General features: G+C 48.7%; 1 protein-coding gene across 1 annotated transcript in view; it reads right to left on the bottom strand.

Annotated features, from left to right (window-relative positions):
• The window catches only part of LOC126981809 (uncharacterized), a 37,676-nt gene that overhangs the window by 3,710 nt on the left and 6,841 nt on the right, over positions 1-27,125 (bottom strand). Inside the window, exons 3-7 of the mRNA XM_050833381.1 lie at positions 6,716-7,166; positions 5,935-6,094; positions 5,485-5,573; positions 4,180-4,277; positions 2,220-2,533 (exon numbers count right to left, since the gene is read on the bottom strand). Coding sequence (XP_050689338.1) covers positions 2,220-2,533; positions 4,180-4,277; positions 5,485-5,573; positions 5,935-6,094; positions 6,716-7,166 — 1,112 coding nt within the window. The remainder of the gene's footprint in view (positions 1-2,219; positions 2,534-4,179; positions 4,278-5,484; positions 5,574-5,934; positions 6,095-6,715; positions 7,167-27,125) is intronic.

Here is a 27,125-nt window from a genome sequence, read left to right as displayed (position 1 = left end):
TTGCTCCCATTTTTCCTCCCTGATACAAAAGATCCTCAATTAAAAATATAGGTACTGTTTTCCAATTTTAAGCTAAATTCAGGCATTGTTCAATGAGATTTATCAATTTATATTAAGGGTCAACATGTGCATATGTGTACACAAACACACACCAAATTGACATGCCCAATCTATAGTAAAGGGAACAGAAAATCATATTGGAAAGAAGTAAAAAGCGAAAGAAATGCAGAAAATATCTCTCAAAGTAAAATAAATGAAGTTACGGATGAGAATGAAACGATGTTGAAAGACAGGGAAGCTGTGAAAGAGAGATGAAGAGAATACTTCAAAAACTTAATGAATTTTGAGGATGGACGTCCAGCAGCTGTAACAGCAGCAGTTTTGGGTGGAGGTAGAGGAGGAGTATATAAAGAAAGAAGTATAACATATGAAGAAGTAAATCAAGCAATAAAAAGATTAAAAAATGGAATGGCAGCAGGAATTGATGGAAGCACAGCATAAATGTTGAAGTGTGGAGGAGATGTAGTTACTAAATGGATGGTCAAGATATGTGAAGTAGCATGGGAGGGGGTGGTGGTGCCAGCAGACTAGACAAAAGGCATCATTGTCCCAGTTTACAAGGGGAAGGGCAAGAGAGGAGAGTGTTGGAGCTATAGAGGTATAAGTCTTCCGAGTATACCTGGAAAGGTATATGGAAAAGTCATTATAGAGAGGGTGCAAAGACTTACAGAAGAGAAAATCAGTGAAGAGCAAGGAGGCTTCAGGAAGGGAAGGGGATGTGTGGACCAGATATTTTCCTTCAGGATGGTAGTAGAAAAAATATTAACAAAAGAAAAGAAACTATGCGCTGCCTTCATGGATCTATAAAAAGCTTATGACAGAGTCGATTGGATTGCATTGTGGGATGTATTAAAGATATATGGTGTGGGAGGAAAACTGCTTAATGAAATAAAGTCTTTCTATGAGGATGCATCTGCATGTGTCAAAATTAGTGGAGAAAAAAGTGAACATGTTGAGCAAAAAGTGGGCTTAGGCAGGGGTGTGTCATGTCACCATGGTTGTTCAATATTTATATGGATGGTGTTATGAGAGAAATGAAGGGCAAAGTTGGAGAAGTTAGAGTAAAAATGTACGCTGAGGGAAGGAAGTGGGTGATGAATTCAATCCTGTTTGCTGATGACATGGTGCTCATTGCAGAAAACGAAAGTGACTTGCAAATTTGGTCAGTGTTTTTGAGTGTCTGTATAAGGAGAAAGCTGAAAGTAAATGTCAACAAAAGTAAAGTGATGGTTTGTGAGCGGAGTAGAAGTGAGGTCGTGGATTTTGTATGCCCATATAGAGTGGGAATTGAATGTGAAAAAAGAATGCAAAATAATTTTGAATGGTGAGAAAATGGAGGAGGTTAATGAGTTTAAGTACCTTGGATCAGTTTTGTGTAAGCATGGTGGTACAGAGAGAGAGAGAGACAAAAGAAAATGAATTGCAAGGAAGAAGGGTGGTACAGTCTTTGGGACGAATCATGAATGACAGAAGTGTGAGCATGGAGGTAAAGAGGGATTTGAGAAATACAATAATAGTACCAACCCTCACATATGCAAGTGAAACATGGGCCTGGAATGAAAGTCAGAGGTCTAGAGTGCAGGCAGAAGAAATAAGTTATTTGAGGAGTGCATGTGGTGTGAGTAGAATGGATGGAATGAGTAATGAAAGGGTGTATGAGTGTTTTGGAATGTGTCATGTGGGTGAAGGGAAGAAGTGTGGAGTGGTGGAAGAAGTGAAGTGACAGACTTTAAAGTGGTTTTGGTTAAATGAAGCGAATGGAGGAGAGTAAGATGACCAGGAGGGTGTATGTGAGTGAGATAGAGGGAGGGAAAGTTAGAGGACGACCTCCAGTGAAATGGAGGGATAGGGTGCAGGAGTACGTTGGGGAGAGGGGTGAAAAATCCTTGAGAAACTTTGAGCAGGCAAGGAGGGAGAGCATGAATAGAGAAAGATAGAGACTCTTCTGCTGTGGCCATCCTCTGGTGGGAGCTCCTAGGAGCAGGCATTGATGAGATGATGATCATGATAGTCTCCTTCACTATGATGTCACAGAAGGATCTGTCCATTTCCTTTGTGGTGCAAGCTCTCACGACAATTTCTTATGGGGTGAGAGTAGGCAAATTTGAACAAGCAACTACTACCTACTGCTCAGCCACCTGACATCCACCACTACTCACCTGGTGGCCAAAGTATCACAGTCACCCCGATGGGGCTGGCTGGTCCTACTTGTGGCCCATCGCAGGAGCTGGGTGCTGCAGGAAGAGGCAGCTGCTGGTGGGGTGGCGGTGGTGAGCTGCCTGCTGTGGGGGCCTGCTGGGTGCTGGGTGATGAGGGGAGCTGCTGCTGCTGCTGGGGTGTTGGTGATGCCTTGAGTCGATGTGGGCTGCTGGCGCCCTTTGCCTGGTGCCTGCAGTGCCCAAAGTAGACCACAGTGCCCACCCGCTGGCCACTCACCAACACTGTACTGCCCCGGGGAAGCAGCGACCCCTCACTGTGGGGGTGATGAGGCATTAGGGGGAGGGGTTTCTTGTACCTAACACACACACACACACACATATAATATATATATATATATATATATATATATATATATATATATATATATATATATATATATATATATATATATATATATATATATATATATATATATATATATATATATATATATATATATATAAAAAAAGAAAAATTCAATACAAAAATAGAAAAATACTTTAAGTGAGAAATAAATGAAAAAAATAGTAAACAAGTAAAGAATCAAATGCAAGCCAAAAAACTAATAATGAAAAGGTAAACAAATAAACAACATATAAACCAACACCTAACACAAATGAGTGGACACGACCGCTTCTCTTCAGTTCAACCTCACAAACCATTCACGTCTTTCAGTCCCATCACAGCCAAGTCCGTGGAAGAGAGAAGAATGCACTAACTTGCAAGACCAGAGATAAGGTAACGCAGTGACTTGCAATGCAGCTAAAAAATATAGTAATGTGCCTTGCAATTAACTAAAACAAAAATAAATACTAGCAACAGAATGATAACAGCAACATCAATTAGGGAAGGAAAATAATACTAAGAGAAGAAAGAAAGAAAAGCATGTTTCAAATCAGATAATAAACATGCATTGACTCCTTCAACACAAGGACGCTTATACTGCGTCCTTGCGTGCCCCGTACCATATCCGAGGACGCACATATTGCATCCTGGCTCGCTTTTGCCAATATACGAGTTATTTGATCTCTATAATTATGCTTACATCTCAAAATTATCAATTAATTTATGTTTCTTTATGTGCACCATTTAATTCTGCATGTTATCATATATAATACATGATGATTATGTTGAGTTCATGGCTGAAAACTTGTTATATTCAATAGCGACATTTGAAATTTGGCACGCCATATCTAGGATCTGAATGGAAACTTTTTTGGCCCGTAGTGAGGATTAATAAAAAACACTTATATATATATATATATATATATATATATATATATATATATATATATATATATATATATATATATATATATATATATATATATATATATATATATATATATATATATATATATATATATATATATATATATATATATATATATATATATATATATATATATATATATATATATATATATATATATATATAATATTTCTTTTAATAATTAACACAATTTTATACAAACACTGATTCCATTGAATTTGTCTAGCTGACTGCTTTGTTAATGTGAATACAGATAACCGACCTTGGCCCTGTGTGGCGCACACCCGGAAATGTTGGAGTTCTCGGTTGCCACTACCACCAATGTGGTTGGAGGAAAAAAGCCTCGTGTGACACCAGTTTTAATAAGTGGATGGTGGTAAGAAAGGGACAGGGAAGAGATATTATTGTTTGGAAGGGGAGTCCCCTTCCATGTTGCGTATGCAGCCAAAGCTACCCGCTTGTCACCCCATGATGTTACCGGCTTGTGTGTTTGTAGGTCAAGACCGTTCGTCACCCGAGATATTTTTTTGTTCGGAAAATTTGTTTGTGAACTGATATGTTCGTGATGAGAGGCGTTCGTGACTCGAGGTTCCACTGTATTTAGGTGCTACAACTTATTCAGATACGATGACATTGGCAACACGTACTCTGTGACAATCTCGTAGGGGAGGACGTCCGGGTGTGTGGAGAGCTGCAGACACACGGCACACTCGCAGCCAGCCAGCGGGTGCGGTGCAGACAACACCTGTGGCCATGTTAGGTGGTGAGAATAGGGTGGTGGTGGTGCTATAGGTATGGAGTGAGTATATTAACAGTAACATTATAGGCAGGCAGACAAACAAGCAGGATCAGAGCCACAGAATAGGAGTTTGGCCTTCTTTGTGACTGGTGCCATGTTGTTATCAGAAGAGCTGCATGAAATTCACATCATTGCTGATAAAATATTTCTTTGTGGTCCAGGTTCAGCACTGTCTCCAAGTTTGCGACAAATAGGTCGACGTTGCGGGTCACAAACGTTGAAATCGCAAACTTTGAACCATTATCCTTATGGGGAAAATTGAAAACCGTCGACATCTTGTGCTTGGTCACCCATTTGGGTGGCCAAGCACATGTGTGCAGACAGCCCCAGCCGCGCGCTGGGCTCGAACAGTTGATGGGCGGCTGATGATGGTGATGGTGATGATGAATATCGGCAGCATGGCCTTTGCATCGGCACCACCTGAACGGTATTTTTATCGTGGCCTGTGTGTGTGTATGGCTGTGTTTATCATAGGTTTGGGCTTGTCAATTTGCCAATTCTTATTTTCCACATGTTGCCACATTCCCGCACATGTGGAAAATAAGAATTAGCAAGTTGAGGAGCCTGGGCCAACAATAAACACAGCCACACACACACACACACACACATGGGCCACAATGAAAATACCGTTTGGGTGGCGCCGATGCAAAGGCCATGCCGCCGACACTCATAATCACCATCACCATCAGCTGCTCAAGCCCAGCGCACGGTCGGGGCTGCTCGCACACATGCGCCTGGCTGCCCGGATCCCACTCACCATGCTTCCCATGGCCAATGGAAAGGCCCAGGGGGTGGGTAAGAGCGAGAATAGGAGTTAAGGACCACAACAAGGTGTGAAAAAACCCGGTTTTAGCAGCCTTTTCCTTTTCCTTTCGGGTCATATCGCAATTTCAGTTTTCAATAAAAATTTAATTTTTGGGTCCCTATTGCAAACTGTGTGAATCGCAAACTTGAAACTCGCAATCCTGGAGACAGTACTGAACTTTGAGAGCCTGAAGATCTCAAGTCCAAGAGCACAAAAAACAATGTTGTATCAGCATCAGTTTGAATTTCACGTGGCTCTTTTGGCAACACGGCGCCCGTGATCAAGTTGGCCAAACTCTCCTATTCTATGGCACCGGACACACACACACACACACACACACACACACACCAGGTCATCCATGTCTTCCTGGGGGTTAGTGCTGTCTTCCTGCAACACGCTGGTCAATTTCTGCGCCAACATCTTCACAGCATCGCCCTCTGTAGGGGAGGAAATAGTGGTGATACTAATACTAATACTACTAATAATAATACAGGAATTCTTCAAAGCCACACACAAAAAAAAAACCTGTCTACCACCTTTGCCACACCTCTTCCTCTGTGTTGTTTTCAAGGGCAAGTCTCCCTTTCTGCAAAGCTTCTTTCTTGTTTCCTGAGATTATAACATTATCTGAATGGGTAGCTCTCAGCCTAATGCCCTTACTCCATATAAGTTATTTTCTGTTCATGCAAAGAACAGATACATTAATCCCTTTTTTTCTAACCGAGTCTTCATTCCCTTACAGAGTGGCCAGAACAGAATTGTCCATCCATTGTTGTGAGAGTCAAAAGCATCTCTGACCTGTTGAGTTTGTGGTGGTGGTGGTGGCGGTGGTCTCGGGGGAAAGATGCACCTCAGCCACAGTGACAATACATGACTTGCTGCTGGTGTTGCTGTTGCTGGCTGGCTGCTGCTCCAGGCTGGCCGTGCTGCTCCTCTGGCTGTCTCCTCCTGGCCGCCCCTGCAACAGATAGTTCATGTGTTGGTGTTGGGTGTGGCTGTGCATAACATAATGACACCAACCCTTCATTACCTCCCAAGAAAGTAGAAAAAGAAGAAAAGTGAGATGAAAACACAGAAAAAAGACATAAAACAAAGGAAAACTATTAGAAAAAGTAATCTGAGGTGTGGCTGTGTGTAACATACTGACACCAACTCTTCATTACCTCCCAAGAAAGTAGAAAAAGAAGAAAAGTTAGATGAAAACACAGAAAAAAGACATAAAACAAAGGAAAACTATTAGAAAAAGTAATCCGAGGAAAAATTATAATTATTAGCAAAAGCAATCTGAGGTGTGTGCGTCAACATAACACACTGACACCAACTCCTTCTCACCTTTCAAGAAAAAAAGATAAAGAATAAAAGGAACAGAACGAAAATTTAATGAACAAAACAAATGAAAAAAAAAAGTAAGAATAAAATACTACGGCCGTTAGGAGTCTTAGTGAGCTCCAATGCATTCAGGCTAGGACTCATGCAAACAGGGTACTGGGTTTCATTTCAAAGGAGTGTAAGCAGAAAGAAGAAAACCAACAGCCTTAAAGTGAGGGAGACATGCAGGTAAGAACGAATAATAGCACACCTGTCTCCCGGCAAAGGGTGTGATGGCGGTGGTAGTTCGTCTGACCCTTCGAAGGCTGATGCTGCGGTACTTCCTCCTCACAAATGATGACCTCGCCCCAGGACCGCAGTGACTCAAGTTCCCGGTGGAGGCCCTGGTGCGTCCCCGAAGGAAGCCAGCGCCACCTTCAGGATCACTTGCCTTCCTCAGAGCCGGCCCATGGCACTGGTACGGCCTCGGGAAGCCAGGTGGGTAGTGCGGAGGTGCTGAGCCACACCGCTGTGATGACGGGGACTCGGGGAGGCTCTCAGAGGTGGAGGGGCACTGGCTGGTGGCACTGCTGCATTCTGGCCCCTGGCTGCCAGCACTATCCTCCTGGCACTGGCTGAAGGCACTGCTGTTCTCGGGGAGGCCGGCCAGTGTCTCCAGCTCCCTCAGACGACCCTCCAGTTCCATCACCTGTTGCTGCAGCCTGGGAAACCAAGCACAGTGGGCCCTTAACATACGAGGGATACATGACAGGGAGCAAGATTGCTTATATCAAGATCCCACACGTTTATGCTGCCCCCTGGAAAAAGTCTCATGTTTGAAGGAGCAGCTCTCAACCCAATGCCCTTACTCCAATTAGCAAATTCCTTTCTGTCTGAAGCTTATTTCTTTGCAGGGTAGCCTTGAACAAAATTCCTTTCCCAAGTCTGTCACCCTTACTTTACTAGATTTCTTGTGATCATGCACCATGTTCAAATACACATACATAGGAAAGTGCATATGTACGTATGTATGTATGTATGTATAGGAATACAAACTCACACGGTAAAAGAGTGTGCACCTGTAAAGCTAAGTTACTGGCTGCTCAGGAGGCTGCAGGAAGAAGGAAGAGAGGAAGAAAGGCCAAGGAGAAGGTGGGTAGACTGCATAAAAGAAGACCTGACGGTGAAGGAATTGGATGAACGGGACGTGAATGAGAGAAAATAAAGATGGCATACAGGAACAGCGACCCCATATGAGGCGTTAGTGTAAGGCAGGTGGCGGCCAAACCACTTAATCCTTCCATTTCCTCTTAATCCTCTTCTAAACCTCTTAAGGGGAAATGGAAGAGGATTAAGAGGTTTAGAAGAGGATTAAGAGGTTTGGAAGAGGATTAATCCTCTTCCATTTCCTCTTAACACTTTCCATACTGTGACGCCAACGTTTGCGTCATCGTTAAGTTTCATTTTTTGTAAAATTCCTTTACTGCTATTTGACCGATTTTAATAAACAATACATCATCGGAAAGAGGAGCTGAAGCGCAAGCTTTTCATTATGAGTTTTCTTTTCAATGAAGGGACAATTGTTGGAAAAATATTAACATCATTAGATACACCAACAAAATTGAAAAAAAATCTCATCATTTAACAAAAGCAAAATTGAAAAATTTTCCATGATGAATCTTTTAGATTCTGCTTTAAGTTTTTATTTTTTATTTTTTAAAAGCGTAGGTCATTAGATGAGAGGGGAGTTTTGAGAGGTTTTGTTAAAACAATTACATTTTATTTTTTTCTGCTATTATGTATCGACTTATACATCCGAAAGTAAGCGTATATTACTTCACCATAAGCATACATTTCACATGAATATGATCAGGATCATACGTTAATAATTAAAGACATGGTGGCCGCTCACCTTGAGGCAGCATTCTATTATTGGCGGCATCTGGCACCGGCTGAGTTCATGCTGCATCGTGCAGTGAAGGAAATAAAGAAAAAACAACCATACAACGTGTGATTCGAAGGCCTAAACTTGCGCAATTTTTCTGTCGAACTCGGCTGGGATGGGTTGTGCAGAGTCTGGTGGTTGCTTTAGAAAAAAACTTGCTCAAAAGTATAAAAATGGCAGATTGTTATTTTTACACTATATACCTCACAGGAAGGACAAGAAAAGGTGAAGGACTGGAAGATGGGAGAGAAAAAAGGTAAGGAGGAGAAGGAAAATTGGAGGGAAAAAGGAGGAAGATTGGAGGGAAAAAGGTGAAGAGGAAGATGGGAGAGAAAAAGGTAGGATTGGTAATGGGACTGGTGGATAGGCGAAGGATTGGTAATGGGACTGGTGGATAGGGGAAGGGTTGGTAATGGGACGGGTGGATAGGGGAAGGGTTGGTAATGGGACGGGTGGATTGGGGAAGGATTGGTAATGGGACTAGTGGATAGGGGAAGGATTGGTAATGGGACTGGTGGAAAGTGGAAGGGTTGCTAATGGGACTGGTGGATAGGGGAAGGATTGGTAATGGGACTGGTGGATAGGGGAAGGATTGGTAATGGGACTGGTGGATAGGGGAAGGATTGGTAATGGGACTGGTGGATAGGGGAAGGATTGGTAATGGGACTGGTGGATAGGGGAAGGGTTGGTAATGGGACTGGTGGATAGCAGAAGGGTTGGTAATGGGACTGGTGGATAGGGGAAGGATTGGTAATGGGAGTGGTGGAGAAAGGAAGGGTTGGTAATGGGACTGGTGGATAGACGAAAGATTAGCAATGGGACTGGTGGATAGGGGAAGGGTTGGTAATGGGACTGGTGGATAGGGGAAGGGTTGGTAATGGGACTGGTGGATAGGGTAAGGGTTGGTAATGGGACTGGTGGATAGGGGAAGGGTTGGTAATGGAACTGGTGGATAGGGGAAGGATTGGTAATGGGACTGGTGGATAGGGGAAGGGTTGGTAATGGGACTGGTGGATAGACGAAGGATTAGTAATGGGACTGGTGGACAGGGGAAGGGTTGGTAATGGGACTGGTGGATAGGGGAAGGGTTGGTAATGGGACTGGTGGATAGGGGAAGGATTGGTAATGGGAGTGGTGGATAGGGGAAGGGTTGGTAATGGGACTGGTGGATAGGGGAAGGATTGGTAATGGGACTGGTGGATAGGGAAGGATTGATAATGGGACTGGTGGATAGGGAAGGGTTGGTAATGGGACTGGTGGATAGGGAAGGTTGGTAATGGGACTGGTGGATAGGGAAGGTTGGTAATGGTACTAGTGGATGGGGATGGATTGGTAATGGGACTGGTGGAGGGGAAGGATTGGTAATGGGACTGGTGGATAGGTGAAGGGTTGGTAATGGGACTGGTGGATAGGGGAAGGATTGGAAATGGTACTGGTGGATAGGGAAGGGTTGGTAATGGGACTGGTGGATGGGGAAGGATTGGTAATGGGACTAGTGGATGGGGAAGGGTTGGTAATGGAACTGGTGGATAGGGCAAGGATTGGTAATGGGACTGGTGGATAGGGGAAGGATTGGTAATGGGACTGGTGGATAGGGAAGGATTGGTAATGGGACTAGTGGATAGGGATAGTCTTGGTAATGGGACAGGTGGAGAGGGGAAGGATTGGTAATGGGACTGGTGGATAGGGGAAGGGTTGGTAATGGGACTGGTGGATAGGGGAAGGATTGGTAATGGGAGTGGTGGATAGGGGAAGGGTTGGTAATGGGACTAGTGGATAGGGGAAGAATTGGTACTAGTACTAGTGGATAGGGGAAGGATTGGTAATGGGACTGGTGGAGAGGGGAAGGATTGGTAATGGGACTGGTGGATAGGGGAAGGATTGGTAATGGGACTGGTGGAGAGGGGAAGGATTGGTAATGGGACTGGTGGATAGGGGAAGGGTTGGTAATGGGACTGGTGGATAGGGGAAGGGTTGGTAATGGGACTGGTGGATAGGGGAAGGGTTGGTAATAGTACTAGTGGATAGGGGATGGATTGGTAATGGGACTGGTGGAGAGGGGAAGGATTGGTAATGGGACTGGTGGATAGGGGAAGGGTTGGTAATGGGACTGGTGGATAGGGGAAGGATTGGTAATGGGACTGGTGGAGAGGGGAAGGGTTGGTAATGGGACTGGTGGATAAGGGAAGGGTTGGTAATGGGACTGGTGGATAGGGGAAGGGTTGGTAATAGGACTAGTGGATAGGGGAAGGGTTGGTAATGGGACTGGTGGATAGGGGCAGGATTGGTAATGGGACTGGTGGAGTGGGGAAGGATTGGTAATGGGACTGGTGGATAGGGGAAGGATTGGTAATGGGACTGGTGGATAGGGGAAGGATTGGTAATGGGACTGGTGGAGAGGGGAAGGATTGGTAATGGGACTGGTGGATAGGGGATGGGTTGGTAAAGGGACTGGTAGATAGGGGAAGGGTTGGTAATGGGACTGGTGGATAGGGGAAGGGTTGGTAATAGTACTAGTGGATAGGGGATAGATTGGTAATGGGACTGGTGGAGAGGGGAAGGATTGGTAATGGGACTGGTGGATAGGGGAAGGGTTGGTAATGGGACTGGTGGAGAGGGGAAGGATTGGTAATGGGACTGGTGGAGAGGGGAAGGGTTGGTAATGGGACTGGTTGATAGGGAAGGGTTGGTAATGGGCCTTGTGGAGACGGCAAGGGTTGGTAAGAGGACTGGTGGAGAGGGTAAGGGTTTGTAATGGGACTGGTGGATAGGGGAAGGATTGGTAATGGGACTGGTGGAGAGGGGAAGGATTGGTAATGGGACTGGTGGAGAGGGGAAGGGTTGGTAATGGGACTGGTGGATAGGGGAAGGGTTGGTAATGGGACTGGTGGAGAGGGGAAGGATTGGTAATGGGACTAATGGAGAGGGGAAGAATTGGTAATGGGACTAATGGAGAGGGGAAGGGTTGGTAATGGGACTGGTGGAGAGGGGAAGGGTTGGTAATGGGACTGGTGGAGAGGGGAAGGATTGGTAATGGGACTGGTGGAGAGGGGAAGGGTTGGTAATGGGACTGGTGGATAGGGGAAGGGTTGGTAATGGGACTGGTGGATAAGGGACGGGTTGGTAACGGGACTGGTGGATAGGGGAAGAGTTGGTAATGGGACTGGTGGATAAAGGAAGGATTGGTAATGGGACTGGTGGATAGGGGAAGGGTTGGTAATGGGACTGGTGGATAGGGGAAGGATTGGTAATGGGACTGGTGGATAGGGGAAGGATTGGTAAAGGACTGGTGGATAGGGAAGGATTGGTAATGGGACTGGTGGATAGGGAAGGATTGGTAATGGGACTGGTGGATGGGGAAGGGTTGGTAATGGGACTGGTGGATAGGGAAGGATTGGTAATGGGACTGGTGGATAGGGAAGGGTTGGTAATGGGACTGGTGGATAGGGAAGGGTTGGTAATGGGACTGGTGGATGGGGAAGGATTGGTAATGGGACTGGTGGATAGGGAAGTTGGTAATGGGACTGGTGGATAGGGGAAGGATTGGTAATGGGACTGCTGGATAGCGCAAGGATTGGTAAGGGGACTGGTGGAATGGGGAAGGGTTGGTAATGGGACTGGTGGATAGGGGAAGGATTGGTAATGGGACTGGTGGATAGGGGAAGGGTTGGTAATGGGACAGGTGGATAGTGGAAGGATTGGTAATGGGACTGGTGGATGTGGGTAGGGTTGGTAATGGGACTGGTGGATAGGGGAAGGATTGGTAATGGTACTGGTGTATAGGGGAAGGGTTGGTAATGGGACTTGTGGATATGGGAAGGGTTGGTAATGGCACTGGTGGATAGGGGAATGATTGGTAATGGGACTGGTGGATAGACGAAAGATTAGTAATGGGACAGGTGGATAGGGAAGGGTTGGTAATGGGACTGGTGGATAGGGAAGGGTTGGTAATGAGACTGGTGGATAGGGAAGGGTTGGTAATGGGACTGGTGGAAAGGGAAGGGTTGGTAATGGGACTGGTGGATAGGGAAGGATTGGTGGGACTGGTGGATAGGGAAGGATTGGTAATGGGACTGGTGGATAGGGAAGGATTGGTAATGGGACTGGTGGACAGGGAAGGTTGGTAATGGGACTGGTGGATAGGGGAAGGGTTGGTAATGGGACTGGTGGATAGGGAAGGATTGGTAATGGGACTGGTGGATAGGGGAAGGATTGGTAATAGGACTGGTGGATAGGGAAGGACTGGTAATGGGACAGGAGGATAGGGGAAGGATTGGGAATGGGTCTGGTGGATAGGGGAAGGATTGGTAATGGGACTGGTGGATAGAGGAAGGGTTGGTATTGGGACTGGTGGATAGGGAAGGATTGGTAATGGGACTGGTGGATAGGGAAGGATTGGTAATGGGACTGGTGGAGAGGGAAGGGTTGGTAATGGGACTGGTGGATGGGGAAGGGTTGGTAATGGGACTGGTGGATAGGGAAGGATTGGTAATGGGACTGGTGGATAGGGAAGGGTTGGTAATGGGACTGGTGGATAGGGAAGGATTGGTAATGGGACTGGTGGATAGGGAAGGATTGGTAATGGGACTGGTGGATAGGGAAGGGCTGGTAATGGGACTGGTGGATGGGGAAGGATTGGTAATGGGACTGGTGGATAGGGAAGGATTGGTAATGGGACTGGTGGATAGGGAAGGATTGGTAATGGGACTGGTGGATAGGGGAAGGAATGGTACAGGGACTGGTGGATAGGGGAAGGATTGGTAATGGACTGGTGGATAGGGAAGGGTTGGTAATGGGACTGGTGGATAGGGGAAGGTTGGTAATGGGACTGGTGGATAGGGAAGGATTGGTAATGGGACTGGTGGATAGGGAAGGATTGGTAATTGGACTAGTGGATACGGGAAGGGTTGGTAATGGGACTGGTGGATAGGGGAAGGATTGGTAATGGGACTGGTGGATAGGGGAAGGATTGGTAATGGGACTGTTGGATAGGGGAAGGATAGGTAATGGGACTGGTGGATAGGGAAAGGATTGGTAATGGGACTGGTGGATAGGGGAAGGCTTGGTAATGGGACTGGTGGATAGGGGAAGGATTGGTAATGGGACTGGTGGATAGGGGAAGGATTGGTAATGGGACTGATGGATAGGGGAAGGATTGGTAATGGGACTGGTGGATGGGGAAGGATTGGTAATGGGACTGGTGGATAGGGAAGGATTGGTAATGGGACTGGTGGATGGGGAAGGTTGGTAATGGGACTGGTGGATAGGGAAGGATTGGTAATGGGACTGGTGGATAGGGAAGGATTGGTAATGGGACTGGTGGATAGGGAAGGATTGGTAATGGGACTGGTGGATAGGGAAGGGTTGGTAATGGGACTGGTGGATAGGGAAGGGTTGGTAATGGGACTGGTGGATAGGGAAGGGTTGGTAATGGGACTGGTGGATAGGGAAGGATTGGTAATGGGACTGGTGGATGGGGAAGGATTGGTAATGGGACTGGTGGATAGGGAAGGGTTGGTAATGGGACTGGTGGATAGGGAAGGATTGGTAATGGGACTGGTGGATAGGGAAGGATTGGTAATGGGACTGGTGGATAGGGGAAGGTTGGTAATGGGACTGGTGGATAGGGGAAGGATTGGTAATGGGACTGGTGGATAGGGAAGGGTTGGTAATGGGACTGGTGGATAGGGAAGGATTGGTAATGGGACTGGTGGATAGGGGAAGGATTGGTAATGGGACTGGTGGATAGGGAAGGATTGGTAATGGGACTGGTGGATAGGGAAGGATTGGTAATGGGACTGGTGGATAGGGAAGGTTGGTAATGGGACTGGTGGATAGGGAAGGGTTGGTAATGGGACTGGTGGATAGGGAAGGGTTGGTAATGGGACTGGTGGATAGGGAAGGGTTGGTAATGGGACTGGTGGATAGGGAAGGGTTGGTAATGGGACTGGTGGATAGGGAAGGATTGGTAATGGGACTGGTGGATAGGGAAGGATTGGTAATGGGACTGGTGGATAGGGAAGGATTGGTAATGGGACTGGTGGATAGGGGAAGGATTGGTAATGGGACTGGTGGATAGGGAAGGGTTGGTAATGGGACTGGTGGATAGGGAAGGATTGGTAATGGGACTGGTGGATAGGGAAGGGTTGGTAATGGGACTGGTGGATAGGAAGGGTTGGTAATGGGACTGGTGGATAGGGAAGGATTGGTAATGGGACTGGTGGATAGGGAAGGATTGGTAATGGGACTGGTGGATAGGGAAGGATTGGTAATGGGACTGGTGGATAGGGAAGGATTGGTAATGGGACTGGTGGATAGGGAAGGGTTGGTAATGGGACTGGTGGATAGGGAAGGATTGGTAATGGGACTGGTGGATAGGGAAGGATTGGTAATGGGACTGGTGGATAGGGAAGGGATTGGTAATGGGACTGGTGGATAGGGAAGGATTGGTAATGGGACTGGTGGATAGGGAAGGATTGGTAATGGGACTGGTGGATAGGGAAGGATTGGTAATGGGACTGGTGGATAGGGAAGGGTTGGTAATGGGACTGGTGGATAGGGGTTGGTAATGGGACTGGTGGATAGGGGAAGGATTGGTAATGGGACTGGTGGAGAGGGAAGGATTGGTAATGGGACTGGTGGATAGGGAAGGTTGGTAATGGGACTGGTGGATAGGGAAGGTTGGTAATGGGACTGGTGGATAGGGAAGGGTTGGTAATGGGACTGGTGGATAGGGAAGGATTGGTAATGGGACTGGTGGATAGGGAAGGTTGGTAATGGAACTGGTGGATAGGGAAGGATTGGTAATGGGACTGGTGGATAGGGAAGGGTTGGTAATGGGACTGGTGGATAGGGAAGGATTGGTAATGGGACTGGTGGATAGGGAAGGTTGGTAATGGGACTGGTGGATAGGGAAGGATTGGTAATGGGACTGGTGGATAGGGAAGGATTGGTAATGGGACTGGTGGATAGGGAAGGTTGGTAATGGGACTGGTGGATAGGGAAGGATTGGTAATGGGACTGGTGGATAGGGAAGGGTTGGTAATGGGACTGGTGGATAGGGAAGGATTGGTAATGGGACTGGTGGATAGGGAAGGATTGGTAATGGGACTGGTGGATAGGGAAGGGTTGGTAATGGGACTGGTGGATAGGGGAAGGATTGGTAATGGGACTGGTGGATAGGGGAAGGATTGGTAATGGGACTGGTGGATAGGGAAGGATTGGTAATGGGACTGGTGGATAGGGGAAGGATTGGTAATGGGACTGGTGGATAGGGAAGGATTGGTAATGGACTGGTGGATAGGGAAGGGTTGGTAATGGGACTGGTGGATAGGGGAAGGGTTGGTAATAGGACTGGTGGATAGGTGAAGGATTGGTAATGGGACTGGTGGATAGGGAAAGGTTGGTGATGGGACTGGTGGATAGGTGAAGGATTGGTAATGGGACTGGTGGATAGGGAAGGATTGGTAATGGGACTGGTGGATAGGGAAGGATTGGTAATGGGACTGGTGGATAGGGAAGGGTTGGTAATGGGACTGGTGGATAGGGAAGGATTGGTAATGGGACTGGTGGATAGGGGAAGGATTGGTAATGGACTGGTGGATAGGGAAGGATTGGTAATGCGACTGGTGGATAGGGGAAGGATTGGTAATGGGACTGGTGGATAGGGAAGGATTGGTAATGGGACTGGTGGATAGGGAAGGATTGGTAATGGGACTGGTGGATAGGGAAGGATTGGTAATGGGACTGGTGGATAGGGAAGGGTTGGTAATGGGACTGGTGGATAGGGGAAGGATTGGTAATGGGACTGGTGGATAGGGGAAGGATTGGTAATGGGACTGGTGGATAAGAGAAGGATTGGTAATGGGACTGGTGGATAAGGGAAGGGTTGGTAATGGGACTGGTGGATAGGGGAAGGATTGGTAATGGGACTGGTGGATAGGGGAAGGCTTGGTAATGGGACTGGTGGATAGGGTAAGGGTTGGTAATGGGACTGGTGGATAGGGGAAGGATTGGTAATGGACTGGTGGATAGGGAAGGGTTGGTAATGGACTGGATAGGGAAGGGATTGGTAATGGACTGGTGGATAGGGAAGGCTGGTAATGGGACTGGTGGAGAGGGAAGGATTGGTAATGGACTGGTGGATATGGGAATGATTGGTAATGGGACTGGTGGATATGGGAAGGATTGGTAATGGGACTGGTGGATAGGGGAAGGGTTGGTAATGGGACTGGTGGATAGGGGAAGGATTGGTAATGGGACTGGTGGATAGGGGAAGGGCTGGTAATGGGACTGGTGGATAGGGGAAGGGTTGGTAATGGGACTGGTGGATAGGGAAGGATTGGTACGGGACTGGTGGATAGGGAAGGATTGGTAATGGGACTGGTGGATAGGGGAAGGATTGGTAATGGGACTGGTGGATAGGGAAGGATTGGTAATAGGACTGGTGGATAGGGGAAGGTTGGTAATGGGACTGGTGGATAGGGAAGGGTTGGTAATGGGACTGGTGGATAGGGAAGGTTGTACGTACGGACTGGTGGATAGGGGAAGGATTAGTAATGGGACTGGTGGATAGGGAAGGGATTGGTAATGGGACTGGTGGATAGGGAAGGATTGGTAATGGGACTGGTGGATAGGGAAGGATTGGTAAGGACTGGTGGATAAAGGGTTGGTAATGGGACTGGTGGATAGGGACGGGTAGGTAATATGACTGGTGGATAGGGGAAGGAATGGTAATGGGACTGGTGGATAGGGGAAGGGTTGGTAATGGGACTGGTGATAGGGAAGGATTGTAATGGGACTGGTGGAGAGGGAAGGGTTGGTAATGGGACTGGTGGATAGGGGAAGGTTGGTAATGGGACTGGTGGATAGGGAAGGATTGGTAATGGGACTGGTGGATAGGGAAGGGTTGGTAATGGACTGGTGGATAGGGGAAGGATTGGTAATGGGACTGGTGGATAGGGAAGGGTTGGTAATGGGACTGGTGGAGAGGGAAGGATTGGTAATGGGACTGGTGGATAGGGGAAGGGTTGGTAATGGGACTGGTGGATAGGGAAGGGTTGGTAATGTGACTGGTGGATAGGGGAAGGACTGGTAATGGGACTGGTGGATAGGGAAGGGTTGGTAATGGGACTGGTGGATAGGGAAAGGATTGGTAATGGGACTGGTGGATAGGGGAAGGTTGGTAATGGGACCGGTGGAGAGGGAAGGGTTGGTAATGACTGGTGGATAGAGGAAGGCTGGTAATGGGACTGGTGGATAGGGAAGGTTGGTAATGGGACTGGTGGATAGGGAAGGATTGGTAATGGGACTGGTGGATAGGGAAGGTTGGTAATGGGAATGGTGGATAGGGAAGGATTGGTAATGGGACTGGTGGATAGGGAAGGATTGGTAATGGGACTGGTGGATAGGGAAGGATTGGTAATGGGACTGGTGGATAGGGGAAGGATTAGCAATGGACTGGTGGATAGGGAAGGGTTGGTACGGGACTGGTGGATAGGGAAGGATTGGTAATGGGACCGGTGGATAGGGAAGGGGTTGGTAATGGGACTGGTGGATAGAAGGATTGGTAATGGGACTGGTGGATAGGGAAGGGTTGGTAATGGGACTGGTGGATAGGGGAAGGATTGGTAATGGGACTGGTGGATAGGGAAGGATTGGTAATGGGACTGGTGGATAGGAAGGATGGTAATGGGACTGGTGGATAGGGAAGGTTGGTAATGGGACTGGTGGATAGGGGAAGGGTTGGTAATGGGACTGGTGGATAGGGAAGGGTTGGTATGGGACTGGTGGAGAGGGGAAGGATTGGTAATGGGACTGGTGGATAGGGAAGGGTTGGTAATGGGACTGGTGGATAGGGAAGGATTGGTATGGGACTGGTGGATAGGGAAGGATTGGTAATGGGACTGGTGGATAGGGGAAGGATTGGTAATGGGACTGTGGATAGGAAGGATTGGTAATGGACTGGTGGAAGGACTGGTGGATAGGGAAGGATTGGTAATGGGACTGGTGGATAGGGAAGGATTGGTAATGGGACTGGTGGATAGGGGGAAGGATTGGTAATGGGACTGGTGGATAGGGAAGGGTTGGTAATGGACTGGTGGATAGGGAAGGTTGGTAATGGGACTGGTGGATAGGAAGGGTTGGTAATGGGACCGGTGGATAGGAAGGATTGGTAATGGGACTGGTGGATAGGGAAGGTTGGTAATGGGACTGGTGGATAGGGAAGGCTGGTATGGGACTGGTGGATAGGGGAAGGATTGGTAATGGGACTGGTGGATAGGGGAAGGTTGGTAATGGGACTGGTGGATAGGGAAGGATTGGTAATGGATAGGGAAGGATTGGCAAGATAAGGAAGGATTGGTAATGGGACTGGTGGAAAGGGGAAGGGTTAGTAATGGGACTGGTGGATAGGGGAAGGGTTCGTAATGGGACTGGTGGATAGGAGAAAGGTTGGTAATGGGACTGGTGGATAGGAGAAGGATTGGTTATGGGACTGGTGGAAAAGGGAAGGGTTGGTAATGGAGCTGGTGGATTGGGGAAGGGTTGGTAATGGGACTGGTGGATAGGGAAAGGGTTGGTAATGGGACTGGAGGATAGGGGAAAGGTTGGTAATGGGACTGGTGGATAGGGAAGGCTGGTAAGGGACTGGTGGATAGGGAAGGGTTGGTAATGGGACTGGTGGATAGGGGAAGGTTGGTAATGGGAGTGGTGGATGGGGAAGGATTGGTAATGGACCAGTGGATAGGGGAAGAATTGGTAATGGGACTGGTGGAAGGGGGCAGGATTGGTAATGGGACTGGTGGAGAGTGGACGGGTTGGTAATGGGACTGGTGGATAAAGGAAGGGTTGTTAATGGGACTGGTGGATAGGGGAAGGATAGGTATTGGAACTGGTAGATAGGGGAAGGCTTGGTAATGGGACTGGTTGATAGGGGAAGGATTGGTAATGGGACTGTTGGATAGGGGAATGATTGGTAATGGGACTGGTGGATAGGGAAGGATTGGTATGGGACTGGTGGATGGGGGAAGGATTGGTAATGGGACTGGTGGATAGGGGAAGGATTGGTCATGGGACTGGTGGATAGGGGAAGGTTGGTAATGGGACTGGTGGATAGGGAAGGGTTGGTAATGGGACTGGTGGATAGGAGAAGGATTGGTAATGGGACTGGTGGAGAGTGGAAGGGTTGGTAATGGGACTGGTGGATAGGGGAAGGATTGGTAATGGGACTGGTGGATAGGGAAGGATTGGTAATGGGACTGGTGGATAGGGGAAGGTTGGTAATGGGACTGGTGGATAGGGAAGGTTGGTAATGGGACTGGTGGATAGGGGAAGGTTGGTAATGGGACTGGTGGATAGGGAAGGATTGGTAATGGGACTGGTGGATAGGGAAGGTTGGTAATGGGACTGGTGGATAGGGAAGGGTTGGTTATGGGACTGGTGGATAGGTGAAGGGTTGGTGATGGGACTGGTGGATAGGGAAGGATTGGTATGGGACTGGTGGATGGGGAAGGATTGGTAATGGGACTGGTGGATGGGAAGGGTTGGTAATGGGACTGGTGGATAGGGAAGGTTGGTAATGGGACTGGTGGATAGGGAAGGATTGGTAATGGGACTGGTGGATAGGGGAAGGATTGGTAATGGGACTGGTGGATAGGGAAGGATTGGTAATGGGACTGGTGGATGGGAAGGTTGGTAATGGACCGGTGGATAGGGGAAGGATTGGTAATGGGACTGGTGGATAGGGAAGGGTTGGTAATGGGACTGGTGGATAGGGAAGGTTGGTAATGGGACTGGTGGATAGGGAAGGATTGGTAATGGGACTGGTGGACAGGGAAGGTTGGTAATGGGACTGGTGGATAGGGAAGGGTTGGTAATGGGACTGGTGGATAGGGGAAGGTTGGTAATGGGACTGGTGGATAGGGAAGGTTGGTAATGGGACCAGTGGATAGGGGAAGGATTGGTAATGAGACTGGTGGATAGGGGAAGGATTGGTAATGGGAATGGTGGAAAGGGGAATGGTTGGTAATGGGACTGTTGTATAGGGGAAGGGTTGGTAATGGGACTGGTGGATAGGGAAGGATTGGTACGGGGACTGGTGGATTGGGGAAGGTTTGGTAATGGGACTGGTGGATAGGGGAAGGTTTGGTAATGGGACTGGTGTATAGGGGAAGGATTGGTAATGGGACTGGTGGATAGGGGAAGGATTGGTAATGGGACTGGTGGACAAGGGAAGGATTGGTAATGGGACTGGTGGATAGGGGAAGGATTGGTAATGTGACTGGTGAATAGGGGAAGGGTTGGTAATGGGACTGGTGGATAGGGAAAGGATTGTTAATGGGACTGGTGGATAGGAAGGTTGGTAATGGGACCGGTGGATGGGGAAGGTTGGTATGGGACCGGTGGATGGGGAAGGGTTGGTAATGGACTGGTGGATAGGGAAGGCTGGTAATGGGACTGGTGGATAGGGAAGGGTTGGTAATGGGACTGGTGGATAGGGAAGATTGGTAATGGGACTGGTGATAGCGGAAGGGTTGGTAATGGGACTGGTGGATAGGGGAAGGTCTGGTAATGGGACTGGTGGATAGGGGAAGGATTGGTAATGGGACTGGTGGATAGGGGAAGGATTGGTAATGGGACTGGTGGATAGGGGAAGGATTGGTAATGGACCAGGATAGGGAAGGATTGGTAATGGGACTGGTGGATAGGGGAAGGTTGGTAATGGGACTGGTGGATAGGGGAAGGATTGGTAATGGGACTAGTGGATAGGGGAAGGATTGGTAATGGGACGGGACTGGTGGATAGGGGAAGGATTGGTAATGGGACTGGTGGATTGGAGGATTGGTAATGGGACTGGTGGATAGGGGAAGGATTGGTAATGGGACTGGTGGATAGGGGAAGGGTTGGTAATGGGACTGGTGGATAGGGGAAGGGTTGGTAATGGGACCGGTGGATAGGGGAAGGATTGGTAATGGGACTGGTGGATAGGGAGGAAGGAAGGTAATGGGACTGGTGGATAGGGAAGGTTGGTAATGGACTGGTGGATAGGGAAGGCTGGTAATGGACTGGTGGATAGGAAGGGCTGGTAATGGGACTGGTGGATAGGAAGGATTGGTAATGGGACCGGTGGATAGGGAAGGCTGGTAATGGACTGGTGGATAGGGAAGGATTGGTAATGGGACTGGTGGATAGGGAAGGGTTGGTAATGGGACTGGTGGATAGGGAAGGTTGGTAATGGGACTGGTGGATAGGGAAGGATTGGTAATGGGACTGGTGGATAGGGAAGGATTGGTAATGGGACTGGTGGATAGGGGAAGGATTGGTAATGGGACTGGTGGATAGGAAGGATTGGTAATAGGACTGGTGGATAGGGAAGGATTGGTAATGGGACTGGTGGATAGGGGAAGGATTGGCATGGGACTGGTGGATAGGGAAGGATTGGTAATGGGACTGGTGGATAGGGAAGGGTTGGTATGGACTAGTGGATAGGGGAAGGGTTGGTATGGGACTGGTGGATAGGGAAGGCTGGTAATGGACTGGTGGATAGGAAGGATTGGTAATGGGACTGGTGGATAGGGAAGGATTGGAATGGGACTGGTGGATAGGGAAGGGTTGGTAATGGGACTGGTGGATAGGGAAGGATTGGTAATGGGACTGGTGGATAGGGAAGGTTGGTAATGGGACTGGTGGATAGGGAAGGGTTGGTAATGGGACTGGTGGATAGGGGAAGGTTGGTAATGGGACTGGTGGAGGGAAGGTAATGACTGGTGGATAGGGAAGGGTTGGTAATGGGACTGTGGATAGGGAAGGAGTTGGTAATGGGACTGGTGGATAGGGAAGGGTTGGTAATGGGACTGGTGGATAGGGGAAGGATTGGTAATGGGACTGGTGGATAGGGAAGGTTGGTAATGGGACTGGTGGATAGGGAAGGGTTGGTAATGGACTGGTGGATAGAAGGTTGGTAATGGGACTGGTGGATAGGGAAGGGTTGGTAATGGGACTGGTGGATAGGGAAGGTTGGTAACGGGACTGGTGGATAGGGGAAGGTGGTAATGGGACTGGTGGATAGGAAGGATTGGTAATGGGACTGGTGGATAGGGAAGGATTGGTAATGGGACTGGTGGATAGGGAAGGTTGGTAATGGGACTGGTGGATAGGGAAGGATTGGTAATGGGACTGGTGGATAGGAAGGATTGGTAATGGACTGGTGGATAGAAGGATTGGTAATGGGACTGGTGGATAGGGAAGGGTTGGTAATGGGACTGGTGGATAGGGAAGGGTTGGTAATGGGACTGGTGGATAGGGAAGGATTGGTAATGGGACTGGTGGATAGGGAAGGGTTGGTAATGGGACTGGTGGATAGGGAAGGGTTGGTAATGGGACCAGTGGATAGGGAAGGATTGGTAATGGGACTGGTGGACAGGGAAGGATTGGTAATGGGACTGGTGGATAGGGAAGGTTGGTAATGGGACTGGTGGATAGGGGAAGGATTGGTAATGGGACCGGTGGAGGGAAGGTTGGTAATGGGACTGGTGGATGGGGAAGGTTGGTAATGGGACTGGTGGATAGGGAAGGGCTGGTAATGGGACTGGTGGATAGGGAAGGTTGGTAATGGGACTGGATAGGGAAGGCTGGTAATGGGACTGGTGGATAAGGAAGGCTGGTAATGGGACTGGTGGATAGGGGAAGGATTGGTAATGGGACTGGTGGATAGGGAAGGGTTGGTAATGGGACTGGTGGATAGCAGAAGGTTGGTAATGGGACTGGTGGACAGGGGAAGGGTTGGTAATGGGACTGGTGGATAGGGAAGGGTTGGTAATGGGACTGGTGGATAGGGGAAGGATTGGTAATGGGACTGGTGGATAGGGAAGGCTGGTAAGGGACTGGTGGATAGGGAAGGGTTGGTAATGGGACTGGTGGATAGGGAAGGCTGGTAATGGGACTGGTGGATGGTGGAAGGACAGGCTGGCAATGGGACTGGTGGATAGGATTGGTATGGGACTGGTGGATAGGGAAGGATTGGTAATGGGACTGGTGGATAGGGAAGATTGGTAATGGGACTAGTGGATAGGGGAAGGATTGGTATGGGACTGGTGGATAGGGAAGGGTTGGTAATGGGACTGGTGGATAGGGAAGGGTTGGTAATGGGACTGGTGGATAGGGAAGGATTGGTAATGGGACTGGTGGATAGGGGAAGGATTGGTAATGGGACTGGTGGATAGGGAAGGGTTGGTAATGGACTGGTGGATAGGGAAGGTTGGTAATGGGACTGGTGGATAGGAAGGTTGGTAATGGGACTGGTGGATAGGGAAGGGTTGGTAATGGACTGGTGGATAGGGAAGGGTTGGTAACGGGACTGGTGGATAGGGAATGATTGGTAATGGGACTGGTGGAGGAAGGATTAGTAATGGGACTGGTGGATAGGGAAGGGGTTGGTAATGGGACCGGTGGATAGGGAAGGTTGGTAATGGGACTGGTGGATAGGGAAGGTTGGTAATGGGACTGTGGATAGGGAAGGGGTTGGTATGGAACTGGTGGATAGGAAGGATTGGTAATGGGACTGGTGGATAGGGAAGGGTTGGTAATGGGACTGGTGGATAGGGAAGGATTGGTAATGGGTCTGGTTGATAGGGGAAGGTTTTGTAATGGGACTGGTGGATTGAGAAAGGATTGGTAATGGGACTGCTGGAGAGGGGAAGGGTTGGTAATGGGACTTGTGGATAGGGGAAGGATGGTAATGGGACTGGTGGATAAGGGAAGGGTTGGTAATGGGACTGATGGATAGGGGAAGGATTGGCAATGGGACTGGTGGATGGGGAAGGATTGGTAATGACTGGTGGATAGGGAAAGGTTGGTAATGGGACCGGTGGATAGGAAGGATTGGTAATGGGACCGGTGGATAGGGAAGGTTGGTAATGGGACCGGTGGATAGGGAAAGGTTGGTAATGGGACTGGTGGATAGGGAAGGGTTGGTAATGGGACTGGTGGATAGGGAAGGGTTGGTAATGGGACCGGTGGATAGGGAAGGATTGGTAATGGGACTGGTGGATAGGGGAAGGGGTGGTACTGGGCCGGGGGGATAGGGAAAGGGTGGGTAATGGGACTGGTGGATGGGGAAGGGTTGGTAATGGACTGGTGGATAGGGAAGGTTGGTAATGGGACTGGTGGATAGGGAAGGCTGGTAATGGGACTGGTGGATAGGGGAAGGATTGGTAATGGACTGGTGGATAGGGGAAGGTTGGTAATGGGACTGGTGGATAGGGAAGGATTGGTACGGGACCAGTGGATAGGGAAGGATTGGTAATGGGGGACTGGTGGATAGGGAAGGATTGGTAATGGGACTGGTGGATAGGAAGGGTTGGTAATGGGACTGGTGGATAGGGAAAGGTTGGTAATGGGACTGGTGGATAGGGAAGGTTGGTAATGGGACTGGTGGATAGGGAAGGGTTGGTAATGGGACTGGTGGATAGGGAAGGGTTGGTAATGGGACTGGTGGATAGGAAGGCTGGTAATGGACTGGTGGATAGGGAAGGATTGGTATGGGACTGGTGGATAGGGAAGGTTGGTAATGGGACTGGTGGATAGGGGGGTTGGTAATGGGACTGGTGGATAGGGAAGGATTGGTAATGGGACTGGTGGATGGGGAAGGGTTGGTAATGGGACTGGTGGATAGGAAGGTTGGTAATGGGACTGGTGGATAGGGGAAGGGTTGGTAATGGGACTGGTGGATAGGGAAGGTTGGTAATGGGACTGGTGGATAGGGAAGGTTGGTAATGGGACTGGTGGATAGGGAAGGGGTTGGTAATGGGACTGGTGGATGGGGAAGGTTGGTAATGGGACTGGTGGATGGGGAAGGGTTGGTAATGGGACCGGTGGATGGGGGAAGGGTTGGTAATGGGACTGGTGGATAGGGAAGGATTGGTAATGGACTGGTGGATAGGAAGGGTTGGTAATGGGACTGGTGGATAGGGGAAGGGTTCGTAATCGGACTGGTGGATAGGGAAGGATTGGTAATGGGACTGGTGGATAGGGAAGGCTGGTAATGGGACTGGTGGATAGGGAAGGATTGGTAATGGGACTGGTGGATAGGGGAAGGGTTGGTAATGGGACTGGTGGATGGGGAAGGATTGGTAATGGGACTGGTGGATAGGGAAGGATTGGTAATGGGACTGGTGGATAGGGGAAGGGTTGGTAATGGGACTGGTGGATAGGGAAGGATTGGTAATGGGGACTGGTGGATAGGGGAAGGTTGGTAATGGGACTGGTGGATAGAAGGATTGGTAATGGGACTGGTGGATAGGGGAAGGATTGGTAATGGGACTGGTGGATAGGGGAGGGTTGGTAATGGGACTGGTGGATAGGGAAGGGTTGGTAATGGGACTGGTGTATAGGGGAAGGGTTGGTAATGGGACTGGTGGATAGGGCAAGGATTGGTAATGGGACTGGTGGATAGGGGAAGGGTAATGGGACTGGTGGATAGGGAAGGATTGGTAATGGGACTGGTGGATAGGGGGATTGGTAATGGGACTGGTGGATAGGGGAAGGGTTGGTAATGGGACTGGTGGATAGAAGGATTGGTAATGGGACTGGTGGATAGGGAAGGATTGGTAATGGGACTGGTGGATAGGGAAGGTTGGTAATGGACTGGTGGATAGGGAAGGATTGGTAATGGGACTGGTGGATAGGGGAAGGATTGGTAATGGGACCGGTGGATAGATGAAGGGTTGGTAATGGGACTGGTGGATAAGGGAAGGATTGGTAATGGGACTGGTGGATAGGGGAAGGGTTGGTAATGGGACTGGTGGATAGGGGAAGGATTGGTAATGGGACTGGTGGATAGGTGAAGGTTAGGTAATGGGACTGGTGGATAGGGAAGGATTGGTAATGGGACTGGTGGATAGGGAAGGATTGGTAATGGGACTGGTGGATAGGGGAAGGTTGGTAATGGGACTGGTGGATAGGGAAGGTTGGTAATGGGACTGGTGGATAGGGAAGGATTGGTAATGGGACTGGTGGATAGGGGAAGGTTGGTAATGGGACTGGTGGATAGGGAAGGTTGGTAATGGGACTGGTGGATAGGGAAGGATTAGTAATGGGGCTGGTGGATATGGGAAGGTTTGGTAATGGGACTGGTGGATAGGTGAAGGGTTGGTAATGGGACTGGTGGATAGGGGAAGGGTTGGTAATGGGACTGGTGGATAGGGAAGGTTGGTAATGGGACTGGTGGATAGGGAAGGGTTGGTAATGGACTGGTGGATGGGGAAGGATTGGTAATGGGACTGGTGGATAGGGAAGGGTTGGTAATGGGACTGGTGGATAGGGAAGGATTGGTAATGGGACTGGTGGATAGGGAAGGATTGGTAATGGGACTGGTGGATAGGGAAGGATTGGTACGATAGGAAGGATTGGTAATGGGACTGGTGGATAGGGAAGGGTTGGTAATGGGACTGGTGGATAGGGAAGGATTGGTAATGGGACTGGTGGATAGGGAAGGATTGGTAATGGGACTGGTGGATAGGGAAGGATTGGTAATGGGACTGGTGGATAGGGAAGGATTGGTAATGGGACTGGTGGATAGGGAAGGATTGGTAATGGGACTGGTGGATAGGGAAGGGTTGGTAATGGGACTGGTGGATAGGAAGGAATTGGTAATGGGACTGGTGGATAGGGGAAGGATTGGTAATGGGACTGGTGGATAGGGAAGGTTGGTAATGGGACTGGTGGATAGGGGAAGGAT

Source organism: Eriocheir sinensis, chromosome 49 (genome assembly GCF_024679095.1).
Source record: "Eriocheir sinensis breed Jianghai 21 chromosome 49, ASM2467909v1, whole genome shotgun sequence".
NCBI classification, from domain to species: Eukaryota; Metazoa; Arthropoda; class Malacostraca; order Decapoda; family Varunidae; genus Eriocheir; species Eriocheir sinensis.
This window is presented reverse-complemented; position numbering and strand designations above follow the sequence as displayed.